Below are 27365 nucleotides of genomic sequence, written 5' to 3' on the forward strand. Positions count from 1 at the left end.
CCCTCTTCTTCTTCCTTCTTTCCTTTTTTCTCTCTCTCTCTCTCTCTCTCTCTTTCCTCTAACACGCTCCATATAGCCTAGCTTCTCTTTAATTGCTCTTTTCTCGTCCACCCTCGTACGAGCGTCCTCTACCCTCGCTTCGTCTCGCAGTCGATAGAAACACGAAGGAGATAGTTCATCTATGATACCATAAACGGTGTTATGGCTAGCGCGTTGAATTACGGACCAATATTTCTTCGTAATTATTCCATGGAACAGAAGATCGCTATCGAGAACACCGGAGCATCTACGCAGCTATAGCTGCTCACGCTTCGGCTCGTTTCTAAAACAAACTCGTGTCTCGTTTAGTCTATTTGTTATTCTATCGTTCGTTAGAACATTATTCGTTGGAATACTATAGGAGATTGTAAGATAGGTGCGGGGAGAAATATAAAATTTCTATTGTCTCAGTGATGGTATTTGGAATTTGTATCCTTCTTATAGTAGAATCGAGACGTCGTATTGTTTTAATAATATTATCTTTTTCATAATAATAATATTAATATTCAAAATTTCTTCAATTGTCGTGAGTGAGTTAAAAAATGTTTAACCTTAGAATTTAGAATTTGTATTAGCCTTCAACGATAGAGTATTCGGAATTTTTGTGATTACGATAATAAGAATTCAGAACTTTTATTCTAGCAAGTAGAATTTAAATTTCGTGCCATTTCCTATCTGATAATATTATAAAATATTAAGAGTTCCTACCATAACGTACGTATTGATTTAAGATGTAATTAAGATGATTTTAGATTTAATGTAACGAAGATTTCGAGTATAATTTGAACCGATTTTGAAAACAACCGTACGGTCAAACTATGTGGAATCGTAAATGATACGATTGTATGAAATATCCGCGTGATTTAAAAAATATCGCGGAGAACATTAAGAAAAACGCAAAATGAAATATCAAATTTTTCCACTTCAGCAAAGTCGATGCTATTTTATCGGATTCAGGAAAATACGTTTGATAAATGTCTTTCAATAATCTCCAAAAACAAATGTTACTATATTTCTTCGGTGCCCAATAGATATAAGATTTCCCCTTTTTCGATGTTCAATCAAGCTAATTGCGAGGAAATCCACGAGAAATATTGGTTCACGGCGCACAGTCGGGAAATATGAAGAACGTTTATGAAATACCACTTGATCGACGATTTAATTCACAGTGACACAGACTTACAGTTGAACGATCGCCTCAGAATAACGAATGAATAGGAAATGTTTGCATTCGTCTTCTCTGGTAGAACGATAGAAAATAAATAGCGGTATTCGTATCTTCCTACCTTCGAATTTTCATTCGACGATCGATCAAGTTATTAATTACGCGTTTATCAGTAACCGTACTACGTTACCCGTTTCGTGCTTAACTCTGTTCTTCACGTTTTGGATATTTTTATCTCTTCAAATATGTCCCATTTTTTTTTCTTTTTTTTTTTTTTTTTTTTGAATACTTTATTCATAAAACTGCGTGGAATACACGAACGTAAAATCATATCGAATATCAAAGGACAGTTATTTCGTTGTTACAAGTATACGAGCAATGCTAAGTGAATAAATAATTTTAAAAATATTTTGTAATAATTATTTCGTCGCGTGAATTCGTTAAAAAGTCTAGAGATTCTCGAAATACATTCGAATTATTTTAGAATCGATTTAGAATTAATTTAGAATTTCGTGGCTGGCGTTTCTGATTTTTCTTTGTCAAAGTAAATTCATCGCGAGATATTCGAATACGTTGAATTTCATTAAAAACTATTCGATCGAGGCGAAAGAATGAAAAGGGAAGAAGGAAATTGGATGGAGGTTGAAAGGGTATCGAGAACACAGGGTCTTTGATTAAAATCCTATGCGCCAATGCAACAGCGTGCAATTAGTTAATTGTAATTATTATTAATAATCGTGGAAATTCTCTCACAATGTCAAGGGTGTATGACTTGGAACAACCGTCAGATATCGACTGGTCGAGATAATGAGAAATCCTAGACGGCAGAAGTCAGTCGTAATTGCGCGAAAGTGTTTCTCCTTTTCTTCGTGGCGAACTTGAAATCGGTAAAATTAATTTCTCGTTATTTCGCTACCCCTGGCGACGATTAACGAGCGTTCGTAACTATTTCTTCGCGTGAAAATTCCTCCAGACCGACGATTAGTTCGCAGAACAGCCCCGGGCCATTGACAGATTAATTCTCAAATACTTGGATGAGAAAAAAGAAGCTCTTAATGATGCCGATAATTTTCATAATTCTGCCTCGATAAATCCGTTGTTTCGTTAGTGCGAGCTAAGAACTCGGTGGTGTGAGTCGCGAGCTGTGAATTCTCCAAGCTTTTCTTTATGTTATTTGTTACAAGCTCGCGTTCCTTTTGTATCGTTTCTCGCATGCGAGTCGATTGCACACGTTTACGATGCTTTCGAATTCTTACGAATACGAGTAGAAAAAGGCGGCTTAAATAGACATTTGTTCCACTCATTGAATATTGCAATTTTTATTTTAAATATATCAATATTTTATATATTTTTTACATTATTAGTTTAATACCATTGAATTCTCGATAAAAGCGTACAAAATCCACAGTTTATTTATAAGTATCCTATAACCTCCTTCAACGAGGATTTTATGCTTTTCATTGAAATTTCCGAATCTCTAATTGCAATGTTCCGTGCAGCGTCTATTGTACTTCATTCGTCAATATTTTTTTACGTAACGTTCATTGTTTATGGACATTTATTGTAATGTTTTAACGTTTATTTTATACACCGTAGATTTTTAAATACGATTGAAAATACCGCATTCAAGCTGATATTGGTTGACGAGTTTATTGTTGGTCAATACATTTTTCGCGTTGGAATATCATTCGTGGCAAATGTATCGATCTATCGAGCCTATATTACCAATACGCGCGATATAGCATTTTCGAAATATGATTTGTTTATCATTCATATTACAGAGTGAAAAATGCGAGCAACCTTTGCTTCTGGTTTTTCCATACATCGATGTATTTTACCGTTTCAATGGATTGCAAATCGGTTAAAAAATTCTCTATGGGTAATATAACAAAGCAGAAATGCTTCGAACAATACCTTCAACTTGGACAATAAAATCTACAAATAATATTTCGAATCAATAAAATACAGCATCGAGAGCAAAAATGGAGTGTCCAAGCTACGCATTTTTCTTCCTTAATCTATTCCACCAAGCAAAATCGCGACGATTCGTTCGTCTCGAAGCAAACGCAGCTTCTCTTAAACCGTGATCCGCGGAAGCAACGTTTCGAACGTTCAACGTGGAAAAATTAACGCGTCAATGTGTCGAAGAGAAAACGAAAAACAAAAATGTAACCAAAGGCAAAGAATAGAACCGGTGAAAGAAAATTTCTTAATTGCAGGATGGTCCGCATGATCGGCGATGAATTCCTTACGGAAGAAAGGGACCGGAAATACTACGCCGACCATTACAGGTGTTGTCCACCGCCTCTTTTCATCATTCTCATCACCCTTGTGGAGGTTAGTACAGAACAAACTATTCTCTGTAATTTAAACCATCCAACAATTTAATATCGTCGTTATATTCCGCTGTACTTGCGTTTCGCGGTGATTAGCGTCGTCGTCGTTTAAAATGGAATAAAATGATCAAAGAAGGATGACGCGGAGATGGTTCGCATCGTTGCTGTTAAAAGTGAACCTACGAAATTAATCAAAATGAACGGTATGACATTTTTTGCGTCTTCGTCGAATTACTATTTTTATCGGAACAGGAACGTAATTACATCTATTCGTTTATTTCCTTCGTGTCGCTTTAACTCTGATCGATTACTTGTAACGTATTTAACACATTGCTTACGGGTTACGAGATATCTCGTTTTTAGCAAACCGAACGTTGTGGCCGGGTCACGAGATATATCTCGTTTACATGTTTTTTCGACTGAATCGATGACTTAAGCAACCACAGACAAATGTTTTTGTTATGTTACCAGGGTAATGAAGCCTTGCGCATTCTTGTGACAAATGATCAGCAAAACAACCGAATGTTGACGTTCCAAGCAATAAAAACAATCAGTCGGTATAGCCAGTACATCGGTAGATCAAAAATGGCTCTGGGAGCGCGTTTTGAGCGCTGAGCGCCTTACGCAATTTATAAGTGTTAAATATTAACACTTTGACTGCCACGCTAAAATCACACGTTTCGCTCAGGATGCCACAGTGTTTTAACACAGTGCACCGTTAAATGCAAGATTCCTTCTCATTTTTTTTATCTCAAAGTATCTTCTATTTATCGGTTATATTCAAAATGCCCTAATTGTCAATTTTCATTCAATTTTTACAATTGTAAGAAACTCTTGCGCTCCGGTCACGAACGACCCACCGTGTCGTCACAGGAGAAACCGTGGCCGGTCGTATATCACCAACGTGGCAGTCAAAGTGTTAAGATTCATATCTATGTAAGGTACATATCGAAACTCTGGCATTGTTAGTTCAAGTATACGTTTCCAAATTTATTTATCGAGAAAATAAAAAAAGAAAAAGAAAAGAAAAAAAAAAGAGCGGAGATTCGTATTTGAACAATTTGTGTCTCTCCACCGGACACAACCATAATGCTATGAGATTTAAAATTCGCGGACTTTGATCACGTCGCGTGACCCGTTGACTAATGAATTTTTAGTGAAAATTACACAGTGGAAGGATGCGCGGTGACAAGCGCGAGCGGAACGAGGGCACTGGAACTGCTCGTGCCGCTGTTATTTATTAAAAATGCCTTTGATACGCGTGTCTCTTTTTCTCTATCGCGTTCGCCATCATCATGCTCTCCTTCCTGGTTCATCTCGCCGGTTCGAACACCAGTGTCGTTACTTTTATATCGCTGTGCGATTAATATCGCGACGACGATGGCTGTTCGTCTTTTTTTTCACGCGGCTCTGAAAGAGTGTGCCGCACCTTTTTGCTTTTCACGCTGTCGCTCTAACCGCGTTATTAAATTTCACCCCTTGCGAATTTGTTTTCGCTCGCGTCCGAACGATGAGAAAGAGGGTGAAAGGGGCTGGCTGTGTAAAGCAAGGTCGTTAATTTTGGTTTACATTATGCGGCCAGATTCAGAGCGACCGCGAGAACCGGCCAACTTTACGGGGCAACCTGTAAAATACCGTAAAAGTTCGTATAAAATGGCAACAACGAACGCACCATGTTCTGTGACTTCATTCGAAATTGCTGCAACGATATACACTGTCGTTTCGAAACGCGATATTCGATCAAGATTAATCGATCAGAACTTTATACATATTCATGCAAAGTTCCGATGCAAATATACAAACGGATAAAATGTAACAACTTGTTACACCTATTATACTCAAAAGAATCGTAATTAATTTCAATTGCGATAATTACGCCCTGGCGTTGATAGTTTTTTCGTCTAAATTCTATCGAGAAGATCGAAGATAATTTCTATGCTCGCTTGAACGTTTTCGAATTTCATCGGTATAGTCGCGAGGCAGTCGTGTCTCGTTACAGTGCCAATGAAATTTCAAAATGTTTCGCCTAACACGTACGATATCTACTTTCTATCACAATTATTCAAATGCTTTCGTGACTCGGCCTGTTCATGGATAAAAAGCCAATTGATTTTGTTATATCAAATTGACGAGATTATCGTTTTTGATATCGAATATATTAAAGAGTCATTTATAGTCTGTCGGCTCAAACGAGATAATCATTTTTAAAGGTTCTAATAATTTCCTAATAATGTTTTTTTTTTACTCGTAAGCGTGTTGCTATTTCGTGTAATGTGCCGGCTTGGTTATTCCCGCGGAACTACGTTGCAGCCCGATAACTACGTTATTTACATTGCACGATATTAAACATCCTCGTAAATGATACGAGTTTCTTTATTTTCGATCGAGTAAAAAGCCGGAATAGGCTAACCAATGAAATTCCATTTAATTAAACGCTGTTCCTTTGACAAATGTTTCGAAATTCCCTCGATTTCCAATACAAAGAGACAATAAAGAAAATACAAAGGCATGCATCGCAATACGTACCAGTGCATTAATAAGTAGAAAAATTGATTTATTTGGTACTTATTTGTTGAAAATGTTCGGTCCGGAGTTTGCTTAACCGAAATGAACGATTCCATAATTTCATACGTTTGCGAATATGTATCGGCCAGAAAGTTCTATTCCTTCTCGCTGTTTCGACTTCCGCCAGATTAATTAGTCAGAGCTGTGCGTATGTGTTTATGCTTTAATTAAATTTGTTTCGTGTTTTTTTATCATAGATATCGTTTAAAAGCCCGATATAATCATCGCCAAATTATCATTGCAAATATTCAGAATTTATTTCAGCTTTTCGATAGAAATAAATGTTCGAGAAGCAAAGTAATTTTTCGGATTATGTCAAATAGCTTTATATGCTCGTTGCTATGTATTTTTCTATGTGCTTTTACGTATCGCGGCAAAGAATAAAGTTGGAACTCGACTACTAATTGTAGAACTAAGGGAATCATACTTCTCAAAGTTGAAATTACCCTAAGTCTGAATACTTAAATTATTCACCTGTGTACGTATCCTGACTTCGGTCTGCCAATCTGCGATTAAATATTTATATTTTCTGAATTGTTATCGAAGTAAGTCTTCTAAAATCTAGCCATCGAAAATAAAAAAAAAAGAAAAAAAAGGAAAAAGAAGAAAAAAGAAAGGGGGAAGAGACTATCTCTCAAGTTGGTAGCGTTTTCCTATTATTCATGGATTAGCCTTATTTGAAATGCCACAGTGATCGCGATAGACAAAGGAGGGGCCATCAATTTCCTTGATTATTTTTCTTATTTTCGTGAAAATGATTAGCCGATATAATTAGCCTTTACAAGGGTATCTCGTTTGTATGATAATACGCGAACGTGTAATCACGTTCTTTTGACGCGTGGGCGTGATGCGTGATCGATCGACTTTTTACGCGAGCAATTCGCACGCGAAGAATTTCACTTGGATGTATCGCGAAAATAAATAATAAATGGCCGGCCACGTCCCTTTCTCCGTTCGCGTCCACCAATTTTAGATAAATGCTCTTGATACAGGTATTTCAATGAATTTTTAACGAGAGTATTTTGCAACGATTTACATCGGTAGGAGCATCACCGTTTAATTGGAAACGAAATAATCGACATCGGTAATTTCAATTCGCCAGCGGTAATCGCATAACGTTTCGAATATTTCGCTTAAAAATTCTTAACTCGCCGAATTATTTATTGGTGTACCTCTGCGTACATTTGTGACGTTCTCCATATTAGGGTTTCGTTTCTTTAAAAAAAAAGAGAGAGAGAGAGAGAGAGAAAAAAGAAGAAAATCCACCGTCAAATTGGCAAAAATCTGCACCTATAATGAGAAGGGCAGACGAAAAACTGGGAAAGTTTCCATTTTCGATATTCGATATTCAGTCTATATCGGAGGTTCCGCGCTGTTTTCAGAAACGTTTGGTTCTTCGAGTAAATACATCGAATTATCTGTTGATCGTTCGTTTCACCAAAAACTTCAAAGTATTTTATGGCAGGCGGATATTTGTCGAATTAATATTTGGACGATTCGAAGAAGCGCCCGCGAAATTACTTTTCATATTTGTTGGAAAACACGTGATCAAACATTGAAATACTTTTCCTAACCGTATTCAAATTGTATAAATCGGGTACAACATTTTAGATTTTTGCAAATTTTTCCAGCTTCCTCGATGCTTTATATCTTTCATCATAGCGTATTACGAATGGTACGAATGTTGTTTCTGTCGCCTATAAAAAGCGGGAAAAGGAAAAAAGCTAGTGTGCAAGTAAATGTAGAAACATTGGAATTATTTCCTTTTGCAGACAAAATCCTCGGTTTCAAAAAGGTTTCGCTGTAAAAATGTGCTGAAGTTTATTGGTCCGTCGTATCGTAAAAATTGTTAAGAAGTTAAATTGACAGAATTTCTTAAATACGGGACGAAACACGGGTCTCAGGTGCGGTGTGGATATACAGCAATCCTTTCTGATCGAACCACCTCGTTAATTAAATCTTCAAGTATACCCCACGGCGTGAACTCGCAACTCCAGAAGCAACATGTGCGCCTACAGAACCTGGATCAGGTTCCTAATGCTTTGTAATTAAAATGTTACGACTAATTGAAAAAAATCGATTTTAGTTTTAAACGCGATTACGTTTAATCCACAAAGTTTCTACTTAAGTATCATATAAATGCTTCTTTTTTTAATTTTTTATTTTTATTTTTTTATTTTTTTTTTTAACTTTTTATGTGTGTTTGATTTTGTTCTTCCGATTATTGGAAACCATTGTCGGAGATGTACAGAGAATCGATAAATTAAATCGCAGTACTGTACTCGCTTCATTGATATTTAGCAACAAAAATGGATTACCGTGGATTTCGTCAGATTTGCCCATCAACCTGCTGATTAAATTTCAATGTACCTGTCACCGTTAAATACGATTATTCGTTAATGAATTATTTGTACACCTTTCCTGTTACAATTTCCAAAATTATTCACCCGACAATTTGCACGACATTTGTCCTATGAATCGGGGAAATATTTAAATACCAAAAAAGAAAAAGGAAGAAAAAATGTTAAAATGTTTTATCAAATAAAACTTCTATCGAAAAGCTTTCTAATTTGATTTTTTATTTAATTTTAAGTTCCCTCGGCATTATACAATTTTTTCTAATTATTTTAAATTTACTGTCAAAATTAGAATACGACTTTTCGCGTGTATCATTCTCAATAACAGTTCCATTATCGTTCAGTATCAACACATGGTAAGAGAACGGTACAACGTAACTATCAAATTACTTGGAAAATTCACGATGAAACGTAAAATACATTTTGAAGCAATCTATCTTCTAAAATGAGCGAACAAATATTCTAAAAGAGGCATCTCGTTCATAGTTGCAAAAGGATTAAACGCTTATCGTATCATTAACATCGCGCGTATAGATTAAAAATAAATATTCCTTTCCTCCTTCTTCTTTTCTTCTTTTTTTAAAATAAAAACGTAACAAGATTTTTATCTTCACAACGTCAGTGCGGCGACTACTTTATTCGATATTTATCATTCGAAAATATTAATCGCGGCATTACTGTAAGAACATGTTAGAGTTGCATCACACACATTCTACCTATACATATGACTACACGCAATACCTATAGAGAAGCTATAATTTTAAACGGGATTCTGGTTAATACCCATTAGCGATTGGATTAATACATGATTCATGCACGCCAGACATTGTCAAATTCGCCCCGGATCTAATTACAATTTATCGCGTTCCACTTCTCTCTTTACCTTCGCTTTCCTATCGGAAATATCTCCACCTTTATTTGTCCATATATCATTTTCAGCTTTGTGACGTATTCTTTCGTCTCACGTCCTCTACGCGCGTCTCCTCTCTAATCCATCCGCATCCATCCCCGTTTTCATGTATTTTTCTTTCGCTGGTTCCGAGCACATTCGTAAAAATTTGCAAAATAATTTAAAAAAAAGAAAAGGTCTGTTATATATAGAAAGAAATTCAATAACTCTGGACATTCGCAGAGTAACAAAATAAAAGCGCTAGATATTTAAAGAAACAGGTGAATATCCACATTGCCGACTACTAGTATTAAGGCACCTATCCATACTTAATACAAATTGTTCTTATTTACTACTTATTTTATTGCAAATCCGTTATGCGTGCCGTGCAACGTAAAATACCAAATACAGTAAAATTTACTAGAATTTTGCAATAAATATAACCGATCAATAATGGTATATTGCGTTTACTAATAGACAACGCTCACGTGGCCCTGATATTATCATTTTGAGCAAAACGTTGTCATCGAGTTCCTCTCTATCGTTGCACAGAAAAGTAGACAAAAGAAAGAATTTGTGTCTTTCCTTTCCTATTATACTGCATGTCGCCGCTTTAATTGCACCGCTTCTGCTTTCGTTACTTTGCATTTCTCTCTTTTTTCTCCCTCCCTCCCTCTCCCTTTCTCTCTCACTCTCTCTCTTTGTGTCTCGCGGTTTCATTTTCTCATTCACCTATTTCTGTTTGCTTTTTTCCCCTGTGTTTCGCCGACGTGCCTGTTTTCTCGTTACTCCTATTTCTCGTTCTAATAACTCCCTTCTAATAGTACCCTTCTGCCTTCGTCTGTCTTCCTCGTATCCCGACGTTCCCATTCGCGCGTCCATCCTCGACTCTCTGTCGCATTTGTTATTGCGCGAGCGTTTGCGTCCGTGTTTGCGCCATGTATTAATAACGCGGATATTCACTGCTGATATTTTACGCGTGTGCTCACCGGCTCATCGATCACGAATGAGAGAGCAGAGGATATACTAGTCGGCAATGGTCGTAATAATAATCGTAATTTGGACATTTTCGCGAGTCTAATGTATTCCCCACGCGGTTTGTTCTTCTTCTTCTTCTTTTTTTTTTTTTAAATAGGATAATTGGACGTTCGTAATTAGATCGCAGATTTTTACGAAGCCAGCTAACCCCTTTGCTTTACGATCTCTTCTGTTATCGCGTTAAAGATTTTTATTTATCTTCGAAAAATGTCCTGGCCGATATAAAAATTATTCAGATATTATACACAACCTGAGCCTGTTGATCTTTGATTTTATAAACTCCAACGAAGTGTGCGATTGAAACGACATTACAGATACATTTGCAGCAATTGTGTAAAACGATGAATGTGTCGTTGAAGAGATAGTGAAGTTTATGGAAGAAAAATTAAAGTTGCAGGAATATGAGAACTATGTATTGTCGTGAATATTTTGTTTGAAGAATTGAAATCTATCGAACGTAAACCGAAGAGGTATTTTTAGAGCAAATATCAGAGTGTTCTTTCATTTTTCTGGTAAAGAGACAAACATTTTATTACGAACCTTTCAATTAATTATCCGAATCGGCATTCGTGAAAGCTCGGTAATGTTATCGTTCGATCCCTTGAAATTTTGCCAAAGTGTATTAATTTTACAGTTCTTTGAACAGAGTACAGAGTTCACGTGGCGCAGAGAATCGTTTTTGTCCTAAATGAAATATTTCTCTTGCTATCGTTTCTTTCTTCCAACGTACAGATGCTTTTGCGATGTCAGTGTACATCATTTTGAAACAAAGTCACATTGCCAGATTAGAGGAAATTAAAATAGTATTCGACGGGAATTTGAGAAATAAAGCTTCGGCACTAGGATTACAACGAAACCAGTAAAAGGGGCTGGTATCGCATATTTCGTCTTTCCAAGTGTTAAAAGCACGCAAATATTTTTACTTAACATTTTTACGACGCTTACTTTTATTTCTTATCTATTATTAGATAGAAACGCGATTGCATACGCTCGACTATTCTCGAGATATCGAATATTTGCCCGCGGAAAGTCAAGAACCTCGGCTCTAAATCCCGATGAAAATTATTTCGTTTCACCAGTAGTCTAAGGTAAATCTGTTCAATTGATCGTGCAATTTTCGCACACCAATCACCATTATCGTTGATAGGAAAGTAAATTCTAGCAAGATGGCCTGATTCCGTGAGAGGTCCGAATCCCTTCGTTCTTTCGGCCATATCGAAGCGTGTAATTTTTTTCTAGTTAAGGCCGCCGCGCGGAAAATTAGAAATTTAATGACCTGTTATTAACGTTGATGCGATCAATGCGTCGTCGAGTATCGTGACTTACAAGTTGCAAGTTATGGATTCGACGCCCGATTCGTGACGATCCCAATCCTAATGACTCGAATACAATTAGAGATAATACGTTGACATTGCGTGTACTCGTACAGCTTCGCATTAACCGACGGAAATGCATAGAAAATTACATTTTCGTTTACAACGCGGGTCGTATAACGACCCTCCAGTATACTCTACAGGCTGTCGCAAAATACGCGAAGGATATTTGGATCTGGACAGAAGCCAAATTCACCAACTCTATCTTTTGTCAATCTTTTTCTACTTCGTCGCATAAGTTGGACGTTCGCCGTGTCCCATTCTTGGAACGCGAATTATTTATTTACGCGAGTTAATTGTCCGTTGCAACTAGACGGCATAAATAATTGGATATTCCAAGCTAAATTCTACAAAACGATGTTCGCAATTTCATTGTTTTTTTCCTTGTTCTTTTTCGATTTCCACTGTCACTCAATGTGGTTTTCGAATGGCTGGTTTCCAGACAGTTGTGACACCCTGTAGAATATCGACTGTGTTCGTAAACAGACCAAGGGAAGAGAAAAAGGAGCAAAGAGACAGAACAGAGAAATATTAGATGGATATCTACAATATCGTTTGAGTTTTACGCATCGCATAAGAACTTTATACCTGTTTGCAAGACACGCCGTTTACCAGCTCGTTAAATTCTTTTATACTCGATTCTAAATAAAATACCGATACTTCCCGTTGTTAAAGTTAAAATCACTGGTTTTAACAGGCTCTCTGTTGGCAACCGACGTCGATTATGTCGATGTCCTTGCATTAAACAGTTTTAAAAGCGATTTAAGCTCGCGCGCCAAGCGTAATTGCGAGCAGAGCTTGCCCGAACGGAGAATTAAACTTTTAAATTTTCATTCGAGAAAATATACTGTTGTGTTTTCCGATTAAATTTACGATAATTACAATTAACTTCCATTAATTTGTTTAGCGCAAAAATTCGACGAAATCGATACGTCAGTCCGTGAGATATAGAGGATATTGATTTGATGATATGAAAAACAGAGTTCATCGGAATACGCGTACTTTGAACAGTTCAGGTTCTTTTTCCCGTAGAAGAAGATTATGTTGTCGAACGCATACGTATCTACGCTTGTTGCATATCTATTATTTATCTAATTTTCGTTATAGAGTAGAAAATAGGATTATTCGATTCAGCGAAGCTTTTGTATCTTAGAATTCAAGCTCCGACTTTACACGGAATAATCAAACTCACGTGCATTCTCTTAACACGTAAAATACCGAAATTTCGAAAGTTTTCGTCAAAGATTTCTATAATCTGCTGTCACATTCTGAAAACTGTGAATATAGTTACTAATTTCGGAGTAATTTCGATGCTACATGCACAGGCACACGCAAATTATTTTACGTACAATAGCTTCTCAATTGTGTGTACTTATCTGTATACGACTTTGCAACAAGTTTTTCATGAATCATCGACATATGCGAAACGATCGAAACGACTGGGTATCGATTGACGTAGACAGATCGGTGGAAGAAAAATTTGAAAAATATCATATACAGGGAGTAAGAAAATTCAAAGGTAAGGAAAGGAAAGGCAAAATGACTATGATGTATAAAATGATACGAATAAAAAACGAGGAACGAAAGAAGAAAGCGAATAGAAATTTGTGAAAGAGAAAAGTATTCGAAGACGAGAGCATCCTCGAACGACGGGAAAACATACATCGGAAATAAAAACTGATTCTATATTTAACAATAACAGTGCTTACTCCTATTGTGCGCAATCGTACAAAGCAGAAGGTCTATCCGTCTCTTTTATTCTCTACATACAGTTACTTACATAACTGATCAAACACCCTTTGAAATAAAACAACAGTAAGAATTTTTAAAACAAAAATAAGAATGACGATTTTTAAAATGGAATAACAATTTTAAAGAAAAAATTGCGATTGGTCGGAATCGCGAGGAAAATAGTAAATACCACTTGTTACAGCTTTCATTGTCTGAGCCTCTAATGAAAATTTAAACGACGCGTTTTGTCCATTTGTTGAAAATTTCATCGAAATCGGTTGCTGTTTCTATGAGCTACAGATGGTTAAAATTAACGAAAGTCGTAATTTTTGTACGGCTCTCGGCTTGAAATATAAATTGATTCTTGCATCTTTAGATGCCTGTCGAAAAAATAGAAAAATTTTCCATTTTTTCAAATCTCTTTCTTTTTCGCGCCATCTAACACGAACTAATCCTTTCAACTTCTCGAAAATACTCAGGTCGTTTAATCGTCTTATTTTAAAAACGTTAGTCTGTTTTAACGAGTACGCGTTGATATGTGTATGATCTGTTATGTATGTGTGATACGAGCGTATGTGTTGCGCGATGAATTATGCGAGTAACTGTAGTTACGTACTCACAGACTCGTCCTCTTACGAGTTTCTATGAATTTTAAATACCTATCTTGTTTTATATTTAGACTATGACTAAACACTGTGAATGTTTTATAAACACAAATGAAGAAATAAAACTTAAGCAAAGATTTGTTTCGCTCGCTAAATATTATAACGAGTGACATACTTTCCATATTGTATACGTATTTCTTTATTATGCGTATTCTATGTACCTTCTCACTTTGAAATGTCTCATAGATGCATAATAATCGGTATCTTGCGAGAGAGTTTCGTGAAATCGATAATTTTTTTTAGGAGAAATCCATAAAGAAATTTGATAAGAATAAAAGTTCTGATAATATACGTATACGTACTTGATAAGGTATTAGATTAAAATCGGTTTTATGCGAAAAAATGAAAAGTATGATTTATCGCGTCTTTCTTCTGTATTCTTCTGTATTAACAAAATCTCGTTTGTCGATAAATCCGATATTCAAAGTTACTTTCCTAAAAAATGAAATAAATAAGAACAATTTCTAGTAATATCAAATTTAGAAAATTCAATGACTTTCCCTTTGCCCCTATACTTCTATCTTGCTTATTTCGTTCGTTCGTAAAGCCTCGTAAGGTTTTCCACATTCCAGGCTGAACCAGAGCTAACTACTTCCTGGCCAAACTAACCTCGTTACATAGAAACGATATTAGAGAAACGAACGTCACTCCATCGTTGCAATCTACCATTTGAAATACTGTTTGTCCAGTGAACGAAGTATATTTAATTGGAAAATTAAGTTCGCTTGTAGCACTTCTCGGCCGTCTTGCGCAAAACAAAGAAACCAGATTCCTCGAATCCAGATGGGACACGGAAAACCAAAAGGCTTGATTAAACATTTTCAATTTACAAAAATCGCCATCCCGTTAGAAACTGCGCAAGAAACAAGAAGAAAACGCAACGTCATTTCTATATCTCATGAAATTAAAAGAAGTTACTGGCAGATGAATGATAATTACCGAAAATTGGGTTTTATTATTTTCTCGCCTCTGTGGCTGTATGAACAGAGAGATTGAATTTTTAATTTTAGCGATATTGGAAATGTATAATTTAAATCGCGTAATTTCGCACTCGGCCTTCTCTTTTCTCCGAATTTTTATTTTTACAGCAACGTTATCTTTGCGCAGACTGTGATACAGACAAAAGTATCCGAATGTCGGAGAACTTTTTTCCACATTTCTGCAAGTTTAGAATATGAAAGATGGACCGAGATATAAACGAACCAGTTTGCCTAGGAAGCGTAGAAAAATATAATTTGCCGACGCGAAGTTAAACATCTCGCATACTTCTCATGTACCGTAGCTCCCATCGGCAAGAGGCATTTACCTTCGTACGTTTACATTTAGCCCCATGCAAGCACTTGCCAATAATTTAAGTTAAAATCGCAACGTCGCAGTGCCATTGGAAACGCTATAAAGCGTCGTCTTTTAACGGAAAACGGATGGAACTTCTTTATTACTGTCGTAGCGACGGGGTTCTATTTGAAAAACGGAAAAGTAAGAAAAGAGAAAGAAAAGAAAATAATATCTGCATCAGTTTACGAAACGGGAAATTTAAACGGCAAGGGGCCAATATGAGGACGACGATCGAAGATCAAACAATTTCCTTGTCTGGTCTGGTCCTTCTCCGCTGCTGCATATGCAGGTTGAGTCAGACCATTGCTACGGGTTACTGCTTCTATACGGTTAACGATATTAAAAAGTGATGGAGAAAAAAATTGAATCAACTGACAATGTCGTGGAATTTTATCTTGTTTAATACGCGAAAAAGTACAGGCATTTTCTTTTTTAATATAGCCAGATGTTTTGTTTCCGTATAAGACGGTGATTCTTCCGAATTGTTCCTGGTATATCGCGATATATTTAGATTTATGAATTATTCCTTAATCAATAAATTTGCATAAGTATCAACATTTTCGTAGACTAATCGAGAGATAGGAACATGATGCGATATATTAAAAGCACATTTTACTTGATGGAATGGCTGAAACAACGAAACTTATATTTGGAATAAAGATCAAGTTTATTTCTTTTATTTATGCTACTAACGTATCAAAACATCTAGAATAACACGCGTAAACTCTTCTAAAGAAAATTCTATGTCTGATAAATTATTAATTTTATCGAACGTCTGTCTTCCTCGCTGTTACACGAACAATATCTGGAAGAATTTACTCGCCTAAATGGAGTGACACCGCGCACCTGATTGCATTAAAAAAGATGTAACTATATTTTCTCTTTTCTCAGTGCACCATCGTACGAGGAAAAATACTATTTTATGGAGATAAATATTCCGAAATCATTCGACTTTCTTTCTGTCGCTTTCTACTATCGATCGCGCAAACAAAAAAACATACAAATCCAATTCGTATGACTACAGTGAGAACGGAGGCGAGCGATTCAAGAACGTTATATGGTGTCCCGATAGCTAAACAGAATTCGATATATGGAAAGGCTCGACCGGGAACATCGTTGTTTCGGCATTTTCATGAAAATATTCGATTCTAGGCGAAAGCGGATGCGACGTATATCGAGGTCCTCGGGACGGTCTTCCATGGGTACAGGCCCTTCCAAAATTCAATTCCGTGACTTCAGTCGCTCTCCTCGGTCCTGAGATAACCTGCCTGCGGGAATTAAATTTCCATCTGGCTCGATCGCTGCGAGGATTTTGATAGAATATTTTGCGTGTCGATGTGTGTATACTCGCGTGCCACGTCCTTTCCTTCAGACCTACGTACCTATATACACAGCCGACCATAAGTGTTAGCGCGTCTATTGATATTTAATATTTAGCGTAAATTCAAATATATGATACAATAAGAAATATAAAAGTATAGATAAAAGATATATGTACGTTATATTTATGCTGCTTTTATATTTTAGCTATTTTATTTTTACCAATTGTCTGGTCCACAACGTGCCTTCTAAGGTAAAATATTAAATAAAGTAACAATTTCCCAATAATTAAATGTAACCAACGAACGTCCTAATATTTGTGGCCTGCATTGTATATAATGTTTTTTAGAAATATCTTTACTTTGGCGGTCTATCGTTCAGTGGCAATAACTGTATTTTACCGATATACTATACTGGTGCGTGTGTGTGTAACGCGTAGTCTCCAGATAGCGTAACTTCCTTTAATTTCCTCTAAACGTTCACCCACTTACTTAGCCGGATAAACATCAGCCGTGGTATTCGTTCCATGTTATGCTCGATGACTGATGCGAATATGCGATTGCATTTATCCCATTCGATCTAAAAGATCGACATACCAGTGCGCATATCGACACAGAACGCTACTATTTAAAAAATATTGGAACGCAATGTATCTTCACAGAATTATCGTTTAATGGAAATGTGGCTGGTTTCCTGTCGCGTGTCGAGCAGCTTCGCTTCCTTCGTAAAACACGTATAAAATTACCGAAATCATCGAATTCGTAGTCAATTACGCGCTATAACTCTAATCTAAGAAGAGTCTAGTCTATTAGAAGAAATTCATGAATTTCTTACGATAATACCGTTTATTCGACCATTCGCGGAGAGACGCGATCGCGAGAAAGCACGTCAACAGGAGTCGTAAATTCCCGTTACGATTAGATAATCGACGCCACGAACTGATCTACCCCCTGATTTCTGTTATGATAATAGGGGTGGTTCGATTAAGTTTATACTGAATTAACAGGTATAGAGTCATGTTTATTCCAACAACTTTGTAAAGAAGATAATTACACTGATGCGTATGTATAATTTAAGTGAGTGATTGATTTAAGGGTAGAAATCAGCTAATGACATGTTGACTATTCTAACGATGAAAAATAAGTAAAGTAAAGTGACGATGCTGTGTCGGGGGAAAGCTAGTGATAGGTGTGTCTAACGCAAGGGACCATTGGATTTATTGATGACAATTTTGGTTAGGAAAGTGAGGGCAGTAGACATTGTTTCTCATTGGATAAAAGAAGGTTGGTGGACTGGGAAAGGTCTTAGTCGCCCTCGATACAAAGTTGCTAGTGTGAAGTATCATATGTGAGAAAAACTAACTTTCCCGTGTTTTCCCGTAGTAAACAATAAGCTTTAGAAACGATTCAGTAAAGAGATGTTTGTTCGGTCTGAAGGACCTTAGCTAGAAAATTCCTGAGATTTATGATAGGTCCTTAAGACTATTGAGGGTACGCAGTAAGGATGTGCGGACATCTGGTTGTCATCTTGCCTGCGGTGTGTGGCCTGGTCTGGGTAGAGTGTCGCCCGACGTAACAAATACAAATAGGCTGACTTGACGCTATCGGTATACAGGATGGTTGGTAACTGGTGGTACAAGCGGAAAGGGGGCGATTCTACGCGAAAAAAGAAATCGAAAATATAGAATAAAAATTTTTCGTTTGAGGCTTTGTTTTCGAGAAAATCGACTTTGAATCTTCGCTCGGTACGCGTGCACTTTATCACGTCTCGTTATAACGAATCTCACTGTAAATCGTTGTCTCCATTGACGTTATGTTGATAAACACTTCCAATGTATTAAAAAGTGTTCATAGAAATATAACGAGATATGATAACAGACGTTATAACGAGACGTGATAAAGTGCACGCGTACCGAGCGAAAATTCAAAATCGATTTTCTCGAAAACAAAACCTCAAACGAAAAATTTTTGTTCTATATTTTCGACTTCTTTTTTCGCGTAGAATCACCCCCTTTCCGCTTGTACCACCAGTTACCAACCACCCTGTATATTAGGTTATCCGAAATGTTTCTTTCGTTTTATAAGGAAATAATAGACGCACAATGTTTTTTCTTTTATATTAGTTTATTGAATTATACAGGAACGTAATAATAGAAATAGAACGAAATGGATAAATTTCAATAAAATAATATAAAATTTGTTGTTAATCTATATCACCTTATGAAACGAAAGAAACTTTCCGGTCAACCTAATACGTTACAAACGTCTATGATAGAAATAGAAGAAATCAAATTGTTCGCAATTCGGTTTGCAAAGCTACACTATCAAAGAGAAAATGTGAAAACGCTGGCAAGAGGATAGAAAATTTCCGTCGCTTCTTTTCCCTGGTAATTTAACAGCCACATAGTAATAACAGTGGTAAGTAGACACAGAAGCAGCAGTTTCACTTATTACAATCCGGTGATAGTCTTTTGTCTTTGTAGAAGCGACTCGAACGACGATTATTCTGCAGCCAACCTCCGGATCTGAATACGTAAGTGGGTATTTATCCGCGAATGCGTAACGGTGCTGTCAATGTGTGTGTGTGTATATGTAACTACGTACATCGGGTGTCCCAGGATTTAAGAGCTCAACTTATTCTCAGCATATCCTATTGGATATAGTAATTTAGCGATAAACGTTACTTGAACGTAGATGATTAAAAAATTCGTTGAAAGTTACAACAAGCGTGCGAAATACAAAGAGAAGGATACTTGGATCTTCAATTTTACACCATTGGGATTTTATGCGTGGATAACTGTAAAAATAGTAAGATACGTCAAGCGAGTATTAAATCTTCTCCATTGGGATGAAACAATAGGATAATAAATTCCATCTTTTATCGTTGTCACCTTCAGATTGACAGGAACGGTGAATATGTTGAAATGGAGTATTGACAGTTAACTATTACGCTGATATGCGAATCTTTTCTTGTCTTCCGATATAACGTTTCGCACTTTTGTACGTATTTAATTGTTTTTATAAAACATTTCGCGTTTGATCGTACCCTTAAAATTGAAAATTTTTCATTTCGTTAAATTTCCAGATACTCTGTGTCCATCGTTCGTCCATTAATTTTCGTATACGTTTTACGTAAATCGTTCGCACCGTTTATCTAATAATTTTCTTCTCGCCTTTCGATTCTGTTTAGCCGCGCGTTTTGTTCATTCAGCCGTTGGCTTTAATCGTTGCTTGAACGATTCGCGTCTTGATAAAAGTGACATCTCACAGGCTTTAGAGATCCTACTCCAATAACCATAATTGGCATTCGCGCGTTAAATAGTTTGCATTTGTCGTTTCCCAACGAATTGTTTGTTCTCTCGTTGCCCGGAATAGCTCGCGCTGTTTTATTTCCGCGGTTCGGAATAGTATGATAACGAGCTCGAACGCTAGCTGTTTCCTCTGGATTTCATCCTAAATGGAATGGACTTTGACCAATGAAGTTTAACAGCTCGAAATGATATTGATTCACGAATAATGGGAATTGCACCCGATCCTTTTACGTTTAATTCTTTCTATTCGTTTTTTTACAAGTTTCTCAATTTCATTATATGAATACGCGATTAGTATAGACGTTGTCAGAAAATCGGCAAAAATTAGAGTAGCGCGGAACAACAGTTTTATCGTTGATTCTACTTTTGACGCACAATCGAGGATCAGGCTTCGCTGAACTTTGTTTTCTTACTGGTACGCTAAGGTATTAAAATCGAATTTTCACTATAAAAGTGTTTTGTAACGTTCCTTGTTTCTTACTTTTAAGACTATTCCATCAAATAAGCGTTAAACGTTTAAATGAAGCTTTAAATCTCTCCTCGTTGCATGTTACAATTGTTTGACTTTTTATTTAAATTGCAGGCGTACGATATCGATTATATGCAAATGTAATTACATAAAATGTACGCAAGTAGTAGTTGCAGCATTCGTAAATTTACACAAGTACGTATATATCTTCGAACAGATTTCCCATGATGTTAAAACGCGTATGCCTCAGAATTAAAAAGTGAGAAATGTCAAGGAAAAGAGAAAGATGTCATTTGTAGCACACTGAATCTAAGTGAATTATGATAAACGGGTGAGTTTAAATTTAGTTTTATACAGCTGTATCGCGGCCGAAGTAGCCTTTAAAATATGGTGTCTCGACTTCAGAATCGTAAGTGTTGAAGTTGCACGTTGTTTTTCAAAACTTCTGGTAATTTATAGCGCGCGGAAAATTTATAAAAACGCGCGAAGTTTGTGTCGCGTAATGTGTCTACTGGATTCATTCCAGCCCTCCGTATCGCAACAAGGGCTGCTCGCGAACGAATTAACGTACACGCCATTTTATTATCTCCGTGCTACATCGTATAAGATACGAAATCTTAATGCCTTCTAATTTTTTCTTCTTAATATTTCTTACATACGGTAATATGTAACGTTTGCTCTACAAGAAGTCAACTTGTCGCTGTAAAATCATTATCGCTATTAGTTACGAATTGTTCGAAGTGTCAACAGTTCTCTCCGTTTGCGATTAAAAAGATCACATCGGAACAAGTTTACAAACAAACATATGTATTTATAAATTCGATTAAATCCACACGCGAAAAGAAAAATTTAATTACACAAGGTACATTTTCTAATATTTCGACTGCAATAACGTTCCATAACGATGTTCGATAGAATTTATTGAAACGTTATAAAATATTACACGATCATTTACTATTTTCTGATCAAAGTATTTTCAATTTCTACATCGAACTGATCTCCAATGAAATTTTGTCTCCGCTGAAATCTTCGTCAGTCGATGCACGATCCAAGAGAATTCGAAGATAGTTCTCGACAGACGTTTCACGGCTGAAATCTCGCGAAATTAAGGCGCGACAATGACGGATAGAGTATGGACAAATAAAATAAAACGGAATAGTTGATCGATAGACGCGTAAATACTTGGTTGGTGTTGCGTCGAAATGACCAACATATGGCGTGTCGAGAGAAAGCGCGCAAGAGTGAAACAACTCGAACACGAACCGGCATTCTGATGCTGCGTATAGTACATGTCATATAGCCACTTGAATAAACATCAATTTGATATCGCTTGGATATTGTATCATTCGTACGTACGCCTTTACCATGCCGCCATAACGCACGTAAACATCTGGCTGTACAGGCTTCTTACACCTGTGTACGCCCTCACCATTCTCTTCTTTCCATCGCATTACCTTTCTCTTTGCTCGTTTACCTGCTTCTTCCACGGTAATCGCGTTCACGTATTGTTATTGGCCACTTCTTCCTGTCTTCATTTCTGTTTCGCTCCGATGTTCTTCGAGAATTTCTTATTTCACCGACTTTTATCACATATTTTTCTTCTTCTTACGTTTTACATGGATCGTAAGAAGAAGAAACACGGATGGCTCGAATAATACATACGTATGTAGTTTCTAAACGTACTTCTCTCGGTGAATATTTTTTTCAGAGCGTTTTAAAATTTCTGCCTTTTTCTGGATAGTTTCCATTATGTGTTTCGTTTTACAGTTTCTATCCTGAAACATTTCTACCTTCTTTCGCAAGGTTTCAGTTATTTCGTGCTGTAGCTTCTGTCGTCGTCCATTGCTCGACGTATTCCTTGCTACTGACGTCGATTCGATTACTTTCTTTGGATCCTTAGATTCTTAGATTGTTAGATCGTCGCTGAGGCGATAACAGCGAACGTATCAAAGTGCCAGAAATTAATTGAATTAAAGAATGTTTTTATCAACGATGGTTACTCTCCTGAAATTTTGTAAACGTATCTGTTAGAATTATTATTGAGAATAGTTTTGCTATTTTTATATCGTTTTATCGGTGTACTAATTTTGTTACTTGGAAAGATCGAACTGCTGATACGTGTGCATTCATCATACAAATTTAAGGGAGCAAAAATGCATAGAACGTAGACGAGGAAGCTGTTCAAACAATGATTTGCACTAGACTCGGCAAATCTCATTATGGAAATCTGTTTATCATTAAACATCTATCAACTTGATGTCAGCAGATACTAATACTGTAGCCAGCCTCTGTGGCATGCATGTGTACGCACGTGCACTTGCGTAATTTGCGTTAACGTCTTGGGACTGTGTACACTAAACAACGGCGATGTGTAAATAGATTTTGGTAACTCGCCTTCGGGTTTGGTTAATGGTATTAGGTTCAATGGGCTATGTTGACACTCGTATCTGGCAAGCTGATTTAAAGAACCAGAACCTAGTACCGTGTGTGTTCAAGTTGTTAACGTAAATGTATCACACTCGTCGACCGGCGAGTTTCAATTGAAAATGACGGTATTGTAACTTGAAAATTACGTGCATAAGTTACTAGCTACGAGATAACGAGATTAAATTACACGAAATTTATTCGTCTTTGATATTATGACGATTGGCTAGTTTTAGTATACATTATACGTTATATTATATTCACACACAGTATTTAGTATACATAAAATATCGTAGCTTAATATATAGGATGTCACGCGTAACGCCGCTCACTATTTTTGTTTTGTGCCATTTGCGGTCATGTAACAAAAAAGTGTTTTGAACCGTGTTTCGGTGGTGTCTAGTGTACTAAAAATGACGATAAAAAAATTCTAAAAATACTTTGTTTTCTAAGCAAAACTAACGTCACCTTGGGTAACGTAAATAGGATCGCACGTTAGCTTTTTTATGACATTCTAGGAGACTTTACGGGAAATTCAAAAAGCATATCGCATGATATTTTTGTTGACTCGGTACTAGATTTACAGTAATGGAAGTAATATTAATCCTTTACACTCGGCGTATCTGTATACATTTTCAACTTCTTTATTTATTTTTTCATACAGTGCGAAGCCGGAGCTTCGGGGAAACATACATTTTTTTTTTTAAATCTGTTCTATATAATCTGTGCCTTCGTAAAGTGGATCAAAAGGGACAGCCGAGTGCAAAGGATTAATAATAGAAATAACACAGAATAATAATACATAGATAGAAACGCGTCATATAAGCTGTATATAAGCTACAACCTAGCAAGATTACACGAGGTTAAGATTACGACCATTGGTAAATTATGCTTCGAACAAACTAATCATAGTCATCGTATCAAGGATGAATAAACTTTGTATAATTTACTGCGATATCAAATTATTAATAACCGACATTCTTCACGTATCAATGTTATCTATCGCAAATACTAAAATTTCTAACTGCGATTGTTTGTCCAAACTTCGAGCAGTCTGTTCGAAAGGCAGAAACGGAAAATACGGTGAAAATATGACGGGACGATCATAGATCTTTTTGTATTACGCGTTCGGGAAGCGGTGGACGGAGAACGCGTAAAAACGCGTGCTGGCGCGCGAGACGGAAACATCGCAGGCCTTTTGGCATCTTTCCAATTTCGATAATCTCATCGGCGCTATCATTATTATGCCCATTATTGGCCTCGTTATTTAGTAGCTGGTAAATCCCAGGGAACCGCATCCGTTCGACCATTCACGGATATCGAACAGAACCGCTGCAACCAGTTTATTGTTCGAGAAGGGAAATATATTTTGCAAACGAGAAAAGTGCTAAAGTGTCTTTACCCTTCCGCTTTTGTACCTTTTTTTCACACAGCGATCGCCGATGCGATTGTCTATAACGTTTGTGAATTATCCTCGCTATACAATGTCTCGTATTTTGTTTATCCTCGATCAAATTTACAGACAATTCGCTAGATTTGTCTGCTTTTATTTTTATAGATCTTGGATTTACGAAAATGACACATTCGTAAGTACTCGATTATGAAATACAGGATGTCCTCGAAATCGTGGTACAAGCGGTTTGTTGATGATTCTACGTGCAAAAGTAAGTCGAAAGGAAAGAGTAACATTTTTTTCGATGGAGGCTTCGTTTTCGAGAATAGTTTGAAGATCCCTGGTACTATTGGGTTGGCAACTAAGCGATTGCGGATTTTGTCAATACCACCTAATGACAAAATCCGCAATCACTTTGTTGCCAATCCAATAGTCTTGAAAGTTACAATTAGTACACGGGCACCAGACGAATCTCCAAGCTCATTTTTCTCGAAAACGAACCCACCAACGAAAAAATATTATTCTTTAACTTCGACTTACTTTTGCACGTAGAATCACCAGTAAACCGCTTGTACCACGATTTCGAAGACATTCTGTATTTCATAATCGAATACTTGCGAATGTGTAATTTTTGTAAATGCAAGATCTATAGAAATAAAAGCAGACAAATCTAGCGGATTCTCTACTAATTGTAAGTTTCAAGAGTAGTTACCCGGACACCCGATGGATCTTCGGGCTCACTTTTCTCGAAAATGAAGCCACCAACGAAAAAGTGTAATTCCTTCTATTCGACTTATTTCGCACGTAGAAGCAAACCGCTTGTGCCACGATTTCGGAGACGCCTTGTACATCTTGCTTCGAGTTGACGGAGAGAAAATCATTTACATTTATGGGTGCTTAAGAAGCTTGGCAATGAATGAATGAAAAGCTTTGGAAATATTAGTTATACAGGCAATATTTCTGTAAATTAAGTTTATAGAATGGGGATAATAAATTATTTCCAATGTATATATACTTGGCAAGCGGGTGTTCATCAGTGAAATTTCTCTTCTAAAGTAAAGTATCAATTGGAGCGGAAGTGGAAATGAATTAAATTCAAGAAAATTACTTATTATTTTTATATAGTTTAACAATCTGATATAATATAAATGAAAATCAATAATTTCAATACCTATTTAATAGCTAGCCTTTCTGTCTTCGAAGTTCCGTGCGATTAAAACGCGAGAACAGATTTAGGTGATCGAACGGATTTGAATTTTACGAGAATTGCTGTTAATCCTCGAATAAGCCTTTTCGAGACGAAAGCTCTTCAAGCGATATCTCGAAGGAGACGAAGGTAGATGTAAAACGGAAGTCTTCGCGAAGTCGTAACTCTGTTAACGAGCGAGAGAGTAACACTTGACAGAAATGTGTAGGTACATACGTTACGATAGCTACGTCATTTATAACTTTTCATCGACATTACGAACACACTCTTACACATATATGTAATTACGATAATCATTCCAGAATACAGTAACCGTTCGAGTCCCAGGAGTCTTTGAAAAAACAGGGTCGAAAAATCCCGAACAGCGCGATACCGCTTGTCTTAATCGATTGCGAAAAGAAACAAGCGGCGCAATAGCGCTCGTCATATTTGTTACTTTATGAAATACATCTATATTATTATATATGCGTACTATTAGTTTATGAATATTTCCAATTTTGTTATTAAATTATTAAGAAGATAACAATGAAATACAAAATACCGTCAGCCGTCCGTAGCGTTCAAATGTACTGGGATTTTCGACGCAAAATCTAAACAGCGCGACCGCGCTGCTTGGCACTGAAACTGTTAAGTACAGTTATTTATTGGATTAGCAACTAAGTGATTGCGGATTTTGTCAATATCACCTAATGACAAAATCCGCAATCACTGAGTTGTCAATAGAAGCGTACGTCTTGGGCCATTAGAGAATGTTTTGCAGACTGTAACGATAATATTCAGATACGGAATTTCACAACATAATACTAGAATTATTTGAAGAAAATAAAAAATTTGCATCAAAAGAATCAAATTGAAAGATACGTAAAGAAACAGATAATATAGAAGAAAGAAGAAGCTTTTATACTTTTTTAATAATAAGTATGCGATGGATACTTTTATACTGATAAAATTTATCTATATTGCGTCTTAAATTATACCGTAACTTTGTTCTTAAGATAACTTTACTCGGATAATATTATACCAGCCTTTCAGAAGAAAACAGATCGACTGCACTTTTTGTAAGTTTCCCACTTTCGTTAACCGGCTATACGGTTAATATTCGTAACTTCATTTATCGCAAAAACGACGCGATATTAATTAAGAAAACGATGAATTATAATCGATTCGACAAATAATGGTTGATCAAGTGATAGGTTTCGAGGTAAAAGTGTTTATTCGTTCTTCGAGTTTGAAGTTGATCGGTGCAACTTCCGAGTTGCTCGTTAAATCTGACACTTACATTTAAACATTTAAATCATTCGCATTTAAACCATGTTGCAAAATCATCTTATTTACATCTTTTAACTAATCATGTTACCGACCAAAACGTCCTGGTATTTTTACGTTGTAATATATCGCGAGGTCAAGTAAAAGTTCGAAAGCTGCAGCTGTTAGGTTCGTTGAAGACAGAAAATATTCTAAATTCAACATTTTTCGTATGTAAGTTCGTAAAAGAGTTGGTACAAAGGATCGCGATGCTGTTTAATGATTAATCGCGAAAAATCTCGAACAGCTAGCGAAAGACTCGCAGGCCGGATAACCGAGCGGTGTATTACGAGGAAATGCAGACGAGATTTTTCTGAGATGAGAGCTCGGCCCGATGCTCGTGAAAAATTCAACAGAAGCATTTCGTAGTCGCGTTTGCCGCTTTTCTTTTCTTCGCTCGGTCCGTTCTTTCTCTTCCGACACATTTTTGCAATCCGTCCTGCT

At 36.5% G+C, this 27365-nt stretch overlaps 1 protein-coding gene across 3 annotated transcripts in view; it reads left to right on the forward strand.

Annotated features, from left to right (window-relative positions):
• Positions 1-27365, forward strand: part of LOC126917646 (protein rhomboid) — a 488728-nt gene that overhangs the window by 375512 nt on the left and 85851 nt on the right. For all 3 annotated transcript variants that reach the window (XM_050724756.1, XM_050724755.1, XM_050724757.1), the window contains one exon: positions 3424-3541. In XM_050724756.1, coding sequence (XP_050580713.1) covers positions 3424-3541 — 118 coding nt within the window. The remainder of the gene's footprint in view (positions 1-3423; positions 3542-27365) is intronic.

This window comes from Bombus affinis, chromosome 6, assembly GCF_024516045.1.
Source record: "Bombus affinis isolate iyBomAffi1 chromosome 6, iyBomAffi1.2, whole genome shotgun sequence".
In the NCBI taxonomy this organism is placed as follows: domain Eukaryota; kingdom Metazoa; phylum Arthropoda; class Insecta; order Hymenoptera; family Apidae; genus Bombus; species Bombus affinis.